The sequence below is a fragment of the Gracilinanus agilis genome, chromosome 2 (assembly GCF_016433145.1).
Source record: "Gracilinanus agilis isolate LMUSP501 chromosome 2, AgileGrace, whole genome shotgun sequence".
Lineage (NCBI taxonomy): Eukaryota > Metazoa > Chordata > Mammalia > Didelphimorphia > Didelphidae > Gracilinanus > Gracilinanus agilis.
Genome location: NC_058131.1, coordinates 28,747,755 through 28,761,516, shown reverse-complemented (window position 1 = coordinate 28,761,516; position 13,762 = coordinate 28,747,755). Strand labels below are relative to the sequence as shown.

Genomic DNA, 13,762 nt, shown 5'->3' with positions numbered 1-13,762 from the left:
CTATCAATGTATGCTGACCCCTTGCCCCAGATGCCCACTCTGTACGTCCCCATACTACATTTCTATTAAAAAAAACATGGACTAGGGGGCAGCTAGATGGCTCAGTGCATTGGGAGCCAAGCCCAGTGATGGGAGGTTCTGGGTTCAAATCTGTCCTCAGACACTTCCCAGCTGTGTGACCCTGGGTAAGTCACTTAACTCCCATTGCCAGGCCTTACCACTCTTCTGTCTTGGAACCAATACAGTATTAACACTAAGACAGAAGATAAGGGTTTAGAAAATATATGGATTAGACTCCTGGGCAGAGGATAAACAGAGGGAAGAAATGGTCTCCTCCTCCTCCTCTGATAGGAGAAAAATAGTCCTCACCCCTTGGAAGCCTATACTCAGATGGAAAAGACACAGTCCATGCCATCAGGGTGCCTCTGATAAGGTGAGAGAAATCCAGTCCCTGTCCTCAGGGGGCCTGTGGTCTAATGGATCCCCCACAGTCTCTCGCTTTCTAGTCTTCCCACAGATATTCCATGGCAAAGACATTGACATTAAAAATCCAAGCAAAAGGAGAGCGGTGTGTCGTCAGAGTTTCCAGAGGCACTAGAGAGATCCCCACGGTCTAGAAAGGTTGAGGAGAGGCCATACTCAAGGGAAGATGCACAAGAAGAAGGTAAGGGGGGCAGAGCTCCATTTTCAACATAACGTGGGAAGGGGGCGCCTTCCCTGGACCCTTGTGAGGATCTGTGTTCCCAGCAGCCCTGGGTGGACAGCAGAAGCCAGGGCTCTCTCCAACAACCCTGCTTTTCTGCTGGGGCCCCTGCCCACCTGTGAACACAGGCTGCTAAGGTGGAACTGAGGTCTGGACAGGAAGGAGCCAAGAGCAGACAGCCAACCCACGAAAAAATGAGGACACCAAAGGCTATAAATAGGGAGTTTTCTGAAGTTATTGACTAGAGAAATTCAAGTTAAACCATCTCTTAAGGTTCCACCTCACATCTAGCAGATTGGCTCGATGATCAAATAAATGATGAAGCATTCATCATCAGAACATGCTAAAATGAATATGACCGTAAAGGAAAATGTTGAATGTCGGAGGAGATGGGGGGAAAATGGGACACTAATACACTGTTGGTGGAATTGTGAATTGGTCCAGCCATTCTGGAGAGTAATCTGAATCTATGCTTTAAAATTATATATAACCTTTGGTCCAGTGATACTAGGTCTTCTGTATCCCAAAGAGATCAAAGAAGAGGAGAAGGCCTTATATATACAAAAATAGTAATGCAGCTCTTTTTGTGGTGGCAAAAATTGGAAATCAAGGAGATGCCCACCAACTGGGGAATGACCAAAATACAATTATTGTTCTATAAGTAATAACAAGAGGGGTGGTTTCAGAAACTTTTGAGACTCATATGAACTGATACAGAGTGAAGTGAGCAGAACCAGAAGGGTACACAGTAACAGCCATATTGTAACAATAATCAACTGTGAAAGACTTAGTTACTAATGATCCACCACAATTCCAAATGATTCATGATAAAAAAAAAAAATCTACCTCCAGAGAGAGAACTGCTGGACTCTGAGTACAGATCAAAGCAGATTTTTTCATTTTGTTTTTCTTGCTTTCTTGTTTTGTTTTGTTTTGTTTGCAACCTGGCTAATATGAAAATACATCTTTTCATGATTTCACGTGTATATGGGTATCATAGTGCTTGCCTTCTCAGTGGGTGGGGGAGGGTCCAAAGGAAGGGAAAGAACCTGGAAACCAAAATCTCTAAGAAGAAATTTTAAAAAGAAAGAAAAAAAAATTTTAAGTGAAGCCGTGGAGCAGCTGATGAAACGACAGAGATCATAGATTGAAGGAGTATCAGAGGAGGATAGATCCAGAGAGCAAAAAGGGGCCTAGAGGCCATCCAAAGCAACCCCTCTCCTTTTTTTTTTTTAACCCTTACCTTCTGCCTTAGAACGAATACTATGTATTGGTTCCAAGGCAGAAGAGTGGTAAGGGGTAGGCAACAGAGGTCAAGTGACTTGCCCAGGGTCACACAGCTAGGATGTGTCTGAATCCAGATTTGAACCTAAGATCTGTTGTCTCTAGGCCTGACTCTTAATCCACTGAGCTACCCAGCTGACCCTCCCTCCTTTTTTTACAGATGAGGAAACTGAGGCCCAGAGATCAGATACCAAAAAATAAATACAATTACCATATATATTAGTGTGTACTCAATTCTCACAATAGCTACATGCAAACGATTTCTATTTATGAATGTGTACATAATGAAATCCGAGTGTACACACATATAGCCCCCCCCAAAATGTTCGTATACATTTCATTTAAGCCTACCGGGCACATAGGCACACACACATACACCCCTTATTCAAGGCTGGGACATCACTGAATCTCCAAGCTTTGGTTCCAAGCCCTGCCTTCCTGGGGGATGTTAGCAGGTGCTCTGAGGCCCCACTTCCTGCTCCTTCATTCCATCTTGGAATCCTCCAGCCCTTCCTGCTAGGTCCAACACTAATGCTAAACAAATTGCTAAATAACCCTCACAACAGGTTCCATCATCTCGCTCCAGTTTAGCTCAAAATAAATGGGGAGGAAGGAGTGCTCACCACAGTCGACTCCTCTTTCATTCCTTTCTGCTCGGCCTGAGGCTCCGACTATCTCCCCAGAAGCAGAGGAGCCTTGTGGGCTGGGTAAGTTAGAGCCGAGGCCTGGACCCCAGGCCTCTGCCCAGCACCTCCTTAGAGCCTCCACACAATCAAGTCGGCCTTTGCCTGAGCCCTACCGACCCCAGAAGTGACCGGGCATGTCCTTTTAGCATACGGAAGAAAAAGTTTGGGGCACGTGCAGTACCCAGAGTCAAAGCCATCAATTCTCCTGCCCAGAGCAGGCAGCCTCAATTACGTTGGCACTGGAGATGGGACAGCAAACTGGTCCCCTTGGCAAGATGTGGGGAGGGCCGTGAGACCAGAAAGACAAGCAGACGGGGCCATCTCTCCCTTTAAACCAAAGACTTCCCAAGGACAACAGCTCTTGTTTTCCCCACCACTGAGTCTCAGAGACCACATACTGGATTCGCTGCAAGACTAGAGGCTCCAGAAGTCAAGGCTTGTCTCTATCAATAGACTAAAGTCAAGGGTCACATTTTCCCTGTGGTCCCCCTTCTTCTAGGCAGAGCAAACCATCTTCCTCCAGCAAGGGTCACTTAGAAGCCAAGTGACCCTAGACAAGTCACTTCCCTTGCAGAATGAGGGGGTCGGGCTCCCTCAGCTCTTGGTCTCGGATCCCTCTGACATCTGTCTACTCTGGGGTCTCTCGAAGATGCCTAAGGGTGGAGATGAGTAAGCCAGGTTTCCTCAGGCAGTGATTTCAGCCTCTGGTTCTTTCCCTTGGCACAGTCAAGCCCTCTGTTCCATCCAGCAGAACTGTGTTCCCAGGTGGGCACAAGGCCCAGGAGAAGGGCAGGGGTGGTGCAGAGGGCTCTGGCTTGGGCTTCCCCATAAGTGCTCCTGGGAACACAGCGCCCCCCCCCCCCCACCGCCACCTCCCCTCCTCTCCTTGCCCAAGCCCCAAGTGCCTCAAAAAGCTATTCTGAGCCGTCCCTCCCAGGACGAACGGGCCAAGAAAAGAGGACGGACTCTGGAAAAATCCAAGGGCACAGGGGCTGCCTTCAGCCAAAGGAGACGGCCGAATTCCGTGAGCTCATCTAGTGCAGTCACTTGCTTTGCCTTTCCCAGGGAGCCCTGAATGTCAAGCAGAGGGGCGGCTGGGTGGGATCAGGAGGTAATGGAGAGGGCGTGGGGGGAGGAGGAGGAGACGGGAGGCAATTTGCTATAATAGTGGCTTTGTGCTCCGCTCCCAGGTTCTTCGGGAATGCCAGGAAGATTATGAAACCCGGTGTCTCTGGGAGCGCCAGGATATTAGCTGGAAAAAGAATAATACTCAAATAAAATAATGCTCGGGATGGAGACGGCAGACGATTACCGTTGGCCCAAGGCTGGGAGCCAAGGCCTCCTGCTCCGAGAAAGGAGCCAGTAGGGTGGAGATGGAGGGGGAGAGGGCCGAGGCCGCGTGTGCTAATTACCAGACTGGGGCTGCCGTCCAAGGAGCTGTCTTCACAGGGGGACAGGAAGAGCCAGGCCCCAAAGCTCTGCTCGGGCCCTGCTCGAGGGAGGAATACGTGCCGGGGAAGGAGGAAGCGGGGACGCAGAGGCAAAGGGCAGGGGCACCGGGAGTGCCCAGACCAAGCTTGGTGCCCAGGGGCCCCCCATCAGCCCCGGGACCCAGAAATCCTAACTCTCCATCACTCCCTACGGCTTGTCACTCAGGGCATCCTCAGTGGAGGTGGCAAATAATGGGTGCAAATCACCAGGTAACAAGGCAGGGATGAGATGTGGCAGTGGCAAGCCAGGGCCACGGCTCCAGAAAACAGCTGCCGCATGAGGCCCCCCAAATAGTGGACCCAAGACTGAGTGGCCTGAGCATTGTCCCAGGGCTCACTCCTTGCCTGCCTAAGGAGGAGGGGGCCCATCCCTCCAGTTTCACCCATAACCTTCCCTTCTTTCCACTCCTGTGGCCACCACCTGAGTTCAGACCTTTCTGGGCTCTCTCCCCTGGGCTTTTCCAATGGATCCCTTCCTAACTGCCCTCCCTATTTCCAATCTCTCCACTTCCTGTCCCCTCGAGCTGGGCCTGGAGTCAAGATCTCAATTCAAATCATACCTCGGGCACTTACTAGCTGTGTGACCCTGGGCAAGTCACTTAACCTTCTTTTCATCGATTATAAAATATGGGCAATAACACCATCTATGCCTCCCAGGGTTGTTGTGAAAATCCAATGAGATCGCATTTATAAAACCACTTAGCATGGTGCCTGTCACACAGTAGGTGCTTATAAATTATTATTGTCCTCCCTCCCCTACCATAGAAACCAAAACAATTTTGTTAAGGCACTTATCTGAACTCGATAAGCTAGAGTACAAGTGCCTCAGTCCGGCATTGAAGGACCTCCACAGTCTGACATTTATTTCACATACTTAACATCCCAAACAAACTGGCCTGTTGGCCCAACCTCACCCTGCCTTCTTCTCTAGTTACTGTGAGTTTACACAGACCATCTGCTATCTGCTATCTCTGTAGCCGTAGGCATATCAATGATTTCTCTGTGTCTCAGTTTCCCCAGCTATAGATTAAGGAGGTTGAACTATACTGTCTCTTGGGTCCCTTCCAGATCTACGTCATCTAACCTTTCTGAGCCTGTTTCTTCATCTGTAAAATGACGGAATTAGACGAGAGCCTCCTAAGGCTCCTTCCAACTCTAAATGTCTGTCCTTAAAGCAATAAGCATTGTTGTGCCTCGGTTTCCTCATGTATAAAGTGAGTGGGCTGAACCAGATGGTCTCAGAGGTTCATGCCAGCCCTCATCCTCATGACCCCATGGATTGTCCCTTCAGTGAGCTCTGCCCCATCTCCTTTAATGAGATCCTGCTCTTCCTGGAAGGGTGGCTGGAGAGTCACTGACTTCATAAAGTCATCCAAAAGGTCCTCCGGTTACAACGTCCTCCCCCATTCAGCACTGTGCAGTCCACGTCCCTACAGACACATCTCTAAATCGCTGACCATGTAATACCGTACGCATCACACCAACATAGTACGTAGCATATACTACCCTGGCCGTATGGTATTGTTCCTTATTTATTTCTGACCTGTTGGACTGAACGCCCCATGATGCCAGAGACTGTATGGTCCTCGGTGATGGGAGGCAGGGAGGTACCATCACATACAGAATGGTGGACTGGCAGCCAGCAAGGCCTAAATTCAAATCCTGCCTTAGCCAGTTACTAGCTGTGTGACCTATAGTGCAAAGGGTGCATATCAGCCCTGCAATGCCTTACTGCAGAGTCTCTGACAGTTGAAAAAGGGTTTAGAATCCTGAGGTGAGTCAGTTGACCCGGGGGAACTCGTGGAGAGGAGCAGGGGCAATCTGAGCTCTTTCTTTGGATTGAAACCTGGCCTATATTCTGCAGCTTTTCTCTTAAAATCTGTTAGCTTAACTATTTCCTTTAGATCTCCCTAACCTCCCTTATTTCCAATCATCATTTTCCCTTCCTAAATTTCTTGGGGTTTTTAAAGGAGAGTGGATCTTGGAGTTTTAGCTTTCAAACTTGGTAGACATAGTTTCCCTGTAGTCAAATAGGGCTTACCCTTGTTACAAATTATCTCTTGAATCACTATATCCAACTTTCCTAATCCTATAGGCTACAAAACCCTTTGGGAGTGAGTTAGGCAGGTCCTATCTCAGTCTCACATTCCTGTCTCCCTCCCCCACCTGAAGCTTTGCCTAGACGGTTGTTAGAGTTACCTTGTACCCCTCCATCCCTTCCAATCAACCCTAAAAATCAATAAACCCTGTTTGTCATTTAATCAAACCTTTGGCTAGTTCATTAGTTGATTGATAAGAGAGAGGGAGAAGGGAGAAAGGAATAACATTGTTCCTGGGTCGTGAAGGGAATTGGAGGTGTCCATTTTGGAGGAAGTGAGATCTCAATACTTCCTCTGGACTCTTCCTTTGTGAACCTGAGAAACTGACTAGCAGCCCTCTAGTCAGTTTCAAGCCATTTCTGACTGGCCTAACCTTTGTCTGTAGAAGGGCCCTTCCTACCTGGAGGGCTCAGTCTGTTTCCCTTCAGTGGCTCTGTCTCAAACCTGTGTCCCAGTCTGTGTCTCCCAGGCTGCAGCTGTCTGACCAAAATATCTCATCCTCTCCCTTGCAACTCTTTATACCTCCATGTTTATATTCCCTAAACTCAGTCATTCCCTTACTTCTCCTACCACCTCTATTTACCACCTTCACAGCTGTACCTTCCTTATCCATTTTACTGCCTTAGGGATCCGTGCCTTATCCCTATTCCCATTACCTTGCCTTAATCTCCCTATTACCTCTATCCTATTCCCATATTACAACCACCTTATTACCCCACTAACTTAATCCCTTTATTACATCCCCGCCTAAATTCCCTTATTACAGACCCTGGGCAAATTACCAAACCTCTCTGGGCCTCAGTTTCCCCATCTGTAAAATGGGAATAACAATAGCACCAACTTTTACAAAGTTGTCATGAGGACAAAATGCAACACACTTCAGAAACTTTCAAGTGGTACAGCAATGTAGCTTTTGTTACTGATGGATTGATTTTATTATTCTTATCAACCATTTTGTTTTAATATTATTATTCATTTTATTATTGTTGTTGACCATTCTTATTTTATTTGAATATTAATGCTTATCTTATTATTATTGATTTTTTATTTTATTTTAATTTAATGTTTATTTTATTGCCATGACTGACCATTTTAATATATTATTGATTTTTTATTTACCATGTTCATATACAAATTGTGTGTGTGTGTGTGTGTGTGTGTGTGTGTGTGTGTGCGCTCACATTCTGCTATTAGCCAATACTTGTGCACATTCACCAGATTCTGGACATTAGCCAAAGTGTTCACCAGTCAAACTTAATTATCCGGGAAACTTAAAGGATTGTGGCTGGGAATGAGGTCTAGGATCCGGGGTTAATTGATAGTTACCCAGAAACCATTTGGATTTTAACCTTGTTGAAAATCTTCCTGAAGGCTCTCCCCTCTCCCCAAACTTTCCTGCCTGCACATGTCTACTTTGATGGCCAAAGTGAGCCTTCCTTCTGGATGATAAGTCTGGATTTATCATCCAGAATCAGGGTTGCTCCAAGCCCACTCTCCCTCCATCTTTGGACATTGGCCCTAGGGACAACTTTGAGATCCTGTAGGAAACTCACTGCCTAAAGGAAGGCTCATTTTGGCCATCACACACAATTTGTTTTTGCAGTGGCCCTGAGAAAGGCCAACAGCCTTCAGTCTCATCCCTGGGCAAATGTTCTTCCTTTTCTTTTATTCCCCAGTTAGTCCACTAATCAATAAACATTTATTAAGCACCTACTATGTGCCAGGCCTGGGGCTAAGCTCTGAGGATTCAAAGCTCTAGGACAATCACAGTGATAGTCAATAATAATTTTAAAAATCAATAATAATATTAAAATGGTCAATAAGAAGAAAATCAACAAGAATATTTAAATGGCCAATCACAATAAACTGAGGCCAGTAGAATGAAGCGATTTGTTGCCCTTCTCAGTTCTGACATTCTGTGCTCTAAGATCCCTGCCAACTCCAACAGGTACAAGCACTGGACCTATGATCAGTGGAACTGGGTTCAAATCCCACTCCCTTCCTCCTGTGTGAACAGGGACAAGTCACTTAAGCAGAGACTCAGGATCTGTAAAATGGTGGTAATAATGATATCAGCCACTTCCCACAGTTGTCATTTTACAAAAATTAAGATGCTACCCAAGTGTATGTCATTAAAGCCGTTAGTCGTTTGCATTTTTCTCCTCTAGAAATGACTAGATGGTGGATAGAGTACCTGGTCTAGAGTCAGAAAAACCCAGCTTCCTGCCTTCAAATATAGCCTCTGTGACCCTGGGCAAGTCACTTCATTCTACTGGTCTCAGTTTGCTCATCTGCAAAATGAGCTGGAGAAGAAAATGGCCAAACCATCCAGAATCTCTGCCAAGAAAACCCCAGGGGGATCACAAAGTGTCAGACGTAAGAAATGAAGAACCAAAAATATAACAGAACCCACTGTGGGCTCTTACTTCAGGATGATCAGATATTGCCATCCTGAAGCATGGAGCCATCTTCTGGCCATACCTTCCAACCCACCTTGGAGCTGCCCACCTACCAGGGCTCCTTCAAGGGCAAAGACAGCTGCGGCGCCCGTCTGCTCCAGGGGTTCCATGCGACGGCGCCATCGGCGACGGCGGAAAGCATCTGTCTTCCGGTACTCCAAGTGGAACTTCCAGCCAAAGAGAGAAGCATATTCCCATCCTTCACCCTCTGTCTCTGCCTTTCTGTGCTGCAGGGAAAGAAAGATAACATCTGTGAAATGGGTCCATTACCACCCAATCAATTAGGGCATTCATCTGTTCCCTTACACCATTCCTACCGCCTCTAGGACCAAATATAAACTCCCCAGTCTGACTCCGACTTATCTTTCCAATATTATTATACATGACTCCATTTTTCATACTCTGGTTCAGCCAAGCTGCTTTTCTTGATATTCTCATTCACAATACCCCATCTCCCACCTCTATGCCTTTGCCCAGGCTGTGCACACACTCCTTCCTCACCACCACCTCATAGAATCAACTACTTCCTTCAAGACTCAGCTCTAAATCTACTTTCCAGAGGAAAGGTTTTTGGATTTCCCCCACTTACTAATGCCTTCCCTCACCCACCTCCCATCTCTTCATATAGAACAGTGATTCCCAAAGTGGGCGCCAAAGCCCCCTGGTGGGTGCTGCAGCAATCCATGACAGTGGTGATGGCCACAGGTGCATTTATCTTTCCTATTAATTGCTATTAAAACTTAAAAAAATTAATTTCCGGGGGCTAAGGAATATTTTTTCTAGAAAGGGGGCGGCAGGCCAAACAAGTTTCAGAACCCGTAGTATCGAATAAAATAGTGGAGAAGGAGCTGGTCTTGAAACCAAGAAGACTGAGGTTCAGGTTCTGCCTCTGACACAGCCTGGGAACCTCTCGGGGCTCTAAGTAACTCTCTAAGACCCTAAACCCCAGAGAAGGTGCCAGTCTGCATTGAAAAAGGGCGTTTCCTCATCCAGCAATCCCTTCTACTAATGAAGTCACCAGCCCAGCTCCTTTCTGTCTGTATCTTACCTATATTTTATAAATGCCCACAACTGTCCATGCTACCTCCCCCTGCTACACTGTAAGCCTCCTGGCAGAAAGTCCAGAGGATAGCAGGCCCTTCAGGAATGCCTATTCATGGGCAGATGAGGAAACTGAGGCAGGCAGGCTTTCCCACAGTCACGTAGCTAGTAAGTGTTAGAGGTGGCCTCTCACTACCCAGAAGCCAACAGATCTCTGTCCCTTGCCTGTTGGTTTGGTTTGCCGGTCTATCGTTCTCTTCCCTATCGATGCCACCCAGAGAGGGCAGATGGGACAATATCCAGCAGACCTAATCTCTCTCAGGTTACCCCCAGATACCCATCGTCCTTGGCAGGAGAGGGCAGTGGGTAAAGCAATGGCCATTTTAGCAAATATAAAAATAATAAATGAGGGAAAACTAAAAGTCCCTTCCTCCCGAGTCTGGGGCACACCGTTTCCCAAGAAAAGTTCCAAAAAGACGGGGGGATGGAGGGGATAGAGCAGGAGGCAGGGAGCAGGGACTGGCAAAGCAGAAACAAGTCTGAACTTGAGAATCAGGAGATGTCGTCCTAATCTGTGTGATCCTCAGCAAGTCGACTAGCCTTTCTGAGCCTTACTCTCCTCATCTGTAAAATGGGGAGAATGATATCTGTTCTACCTCCCTCACAGGGCAAAAAATTCTGTCAACCTTGAAAGACTTTTAAAATGTGAGTAATTATAATGAAGTACTCAGGAAGCTCTCGGTCCTCGCTACACGCCTTTCCCTTCTCTCCCACCCTTTGATTTCCAGATCCTGTGGAGGGATCAAAAGGGAAGGTGCCAGCAATGCATGCACGTACAGTGCTCACTTCCACCACCACCACCACCACCTTCAGGGACCCATATAAGGAAGGCCTCAGTCAATCAACAAGCATTTATTGAATTCTTTGTTGTCGTTTGGTTTTTCAGCTGTGTTCGATTCTCTGTGACCCCAAATTGGAATGTTCTTGGCAGATAAACTGGAGTGGTTTGCCATGTCCTTCCCCACCCCATTTTACAGATGAAGAAACAGAGGCAAACAGGGTTAAGTGACTTGTTCAGGGTCATACAGGCTCTGAGGTCAGATTTGAGCACAGGAAGATGAGTCTTCCTGTCTCCAGGCCTGGCACTGTACACTAGGACACCCCCCAGCTACCCCTTTATTAAATTTCTAGCAGGAGCCAATGAGAAGCGTTGTGGTGTAAAGGATAATGATCCCAAAGGCATGAAGAGCTGCCCCTGATGCATCCTGGATATGTGATCCTGAGCAGCCCATGCCCCTCCTCTGCTCCCTGGACAGCTCTCTGAGATTAGAAGCTGCAGACGAGGCTCTGCCCTGCATTGGCACCGAGATTTCCTCCCTGGAAGCTCTCTTACGCTGTTTAAATTGGCGATCTAGTTCCTCTGGGTGAAGCACCAGGGAGACAGAGACAAAAGTGAGACAGACCCTGCCCTGCGAGAGTTCACACTGTAATGGGGAGAGACATCTTCTTCACTACAGGCTAGAAAAGAAACGCCAAGTGAGGCAGGAGAAGAGAAGAGAAGACAGTCTAAGAAACACCCCCCAGGGGAGAGGGCCCGGGTCCGGGAGCAGAGAGAGCCCCAGGGGCCCTGCTGCCCAGAGAAAAAAGAGCAGCTCAAGCTCCTGGGCACAGGCCTCCCCATGGTCTGGCTTCCTGGGACCCCTTGTTTGGCTCCCCCCTCGGTGGGGGCTCTCCTGGGTCTGGCCCAGCATCCCCTTCAGCCCCAGGAACATTTGGTCCCAGTGTGGCATGAGGAGGGGGCAAAGAGTCATTCCTCCACTGGAACAGAAGCTCCTTGAGGGCAAGGACTCTATTGCTGGCTTGCATTTGTGTCTCCCGAGCTTAGCACAGTGCCTGGCACATAATAAGGGCTCAGTAAGTACAGCCAGCGTCCTTTTCTCCACCCATCTATTGTCTATCCACTGACCACTTCTCTCTCTATCATTTATCTCTTTATCTGTCTCTAATCTAATTAGCTCTCCTGTCCACTTAACATCTTTCTAGCCTTTTATTTACCTTTCTTTCTATCCCATCAGTCTATTGATCTACCTCTCCATCTACCCCGCCATCCACTTATCTAGCGCTCTCTCACCTAACTATCTTTGTTTCTATTAAATAATGTTTCTATTAAATTTTTTATTAAATATGTTTCTATTAAATAGAGACTCTTTGGGGAGTAAAGGTCTCCTCTGGCTTCAGAACTCGAAACCCGGGAATTTTATACATTTTTTTTTAACCCCTCACCTTCCATCTTGGAGTCAATACTGTGTATTGGCTCCAAGGCAGAAGAGCGCTAAGGGCTAGGCAATGGGGGTCAAGTGACTTGCCCAGGGTCACACAGCTGGGAAGTATCTGAGGCCAGATTTGAATCTAGGACTTCCCGTCTCTAGGCCTGGCTCTCCATCCACTGAGCTACCCAGCTGCCACCCCTTTTTTTAAATAAATTTTTTATTTTTTTCTTGGAAGCATGGGAATTTTAGCCCCTTCTCCGACCCTGGGATCAGTGTGATGGGGCCAGGGCTTGACCCCAAACCTTCCCAAGTCCCCCAGCCCCTGGCATCTCCCTTGGCCTCACCTTTATCAGAGCCTCCATCTGGCTGATGTCCCTCCTTCGTAGGCGTACCCAGCGCCGCCGTCGGCTGGTGTGATACATCTTCTCAGCCGGAACCCAGTGCTTCGGCTTACGGTCGGGCGGGATGGTGAGGCCGTATTCCCAACCTGGGAGAGACCAGTACTTTGGTGATTTATCGTGCCTCGCGACCCCAGGAAATGGGGGGAAGAGACCCTGTGGGCCCCTTCCCAGGGAGGAGAAAAGAGTTGTGGCTTTAGACTCCGGACATCTGACCTGGTCAGTTGGGGATGGGATGAGTGGCTCTAGATGAGGAAGAGGCAATTATAACTTGGCATAAGGCCTGGTACACAGTAGGCACTTCATAAACGTTTTCAAGCTGAACGGGAGCTTCTATAGTGGTGAGATCATAGATTTACAGCCAGAATGGGGCTTGCAGGTCATCGAGTCCAATACATCCTTTACAGATGAGGAAACTGAGGCCTAGGAAAATGTGTATATATACTTCTAGACATGCCCATGCTGTAGCCCTTGAAGGAATATGAACTCTTTGTGGGCAGAAATTGCTCTCTTTTCCTCTAGGCATCCCCAGTGCCTAACAAACAGATGGAGCTTAATAAGTGTTTATTGAGAACTGTCTTGCTCAGCATCACACAAGTGGTGCAGGGCATAGCTAGGATTTGAACTTGGGTCCTCTGGCTCCAAATCCAGCCTGCTTTCCACTGCATCACACTGCCTCTTCTAACTGAGATCCACTGATCTGTGGCTGAGTCCTTTAATGGTGGCCCACTAAGACCAGGCCCCCAGGTAGGTTCTTACAGCTAAAATGTAAGCTCCTTGTGGGCACGCATTGTTCCATTTTGATCTTTGCATTCCCAGTTCCCAGCCATATAGTGGGCACTTAATGAACACATGAATCAGGAAGTGGGGGGTGTTTCCAAGCTGCCTGGGCTCCCGTATATCCATCAGCACCACCATTCAAAGCAAAAGAGAGTGGACGGCTCACCCCCAAAAGCCAAAGGCACTGGCGTTCCTCCACCAGAGCTCAGTGAGGACAGGATCCCTTCCCGCGGGCAAGAAGAGGGCCTGACCTCCAGGCAGTGAGACCCCGGCCACCCCCGACCGTACCTAACCACTGGGACGTCGTACCTAGCTCATCAACAGCTCGGTTGAGATCCGTGGACCATTCCTCGTCTTCCCACTTCCAGCCCACAGGGCAAACGATGTCATCCTTGGGAAGCACCTTCTCCCCATTCTAAGGATAAGACAGAAACACAAGTGGGAGGACAGGAGAAGAAGAGAAAGAAAGAAAGAAAGAAAGAAAGAAAGAAAGAAAGAAAGAAAGAAAGAAAGAAAGAAAGAAAGAAAGAAAGAAAGAAAGAAAGAAAGAAA

The 13,762-nt window shown here is 47.7% G+C and overlaps 1 protein-coding gene across 1 annotated transcript in view; it reads right to left on the bottom strand.

The window, feature by feature from the left end:
• DYSF (dysferlin) overlaps positions 1-13,762 on the bottom strand; it is a 194,055-nt gene that overhangs the window by 93,849 nt on the left and 86,444 nt on the right. The window contains exons 18-20 of the mRNA XM_044659284.1: positions 13,520-13,625; positions 12,377-12,519; positions 8,775-8,948 (exon numbers count right to left, since the gene is read on the bottom strand). Of these exons, the coding sequence (XP_044515219.1) occupies positions 8,775-8,948; positions 12,377-12,519; positions 13,520-13,625 (423 nt within the window). The remainder of the gene's footprint in view (positions 1-8,774; positions 8,949-12,376; positions 12,520-13,519; positions 13,626-13,762) is intronic.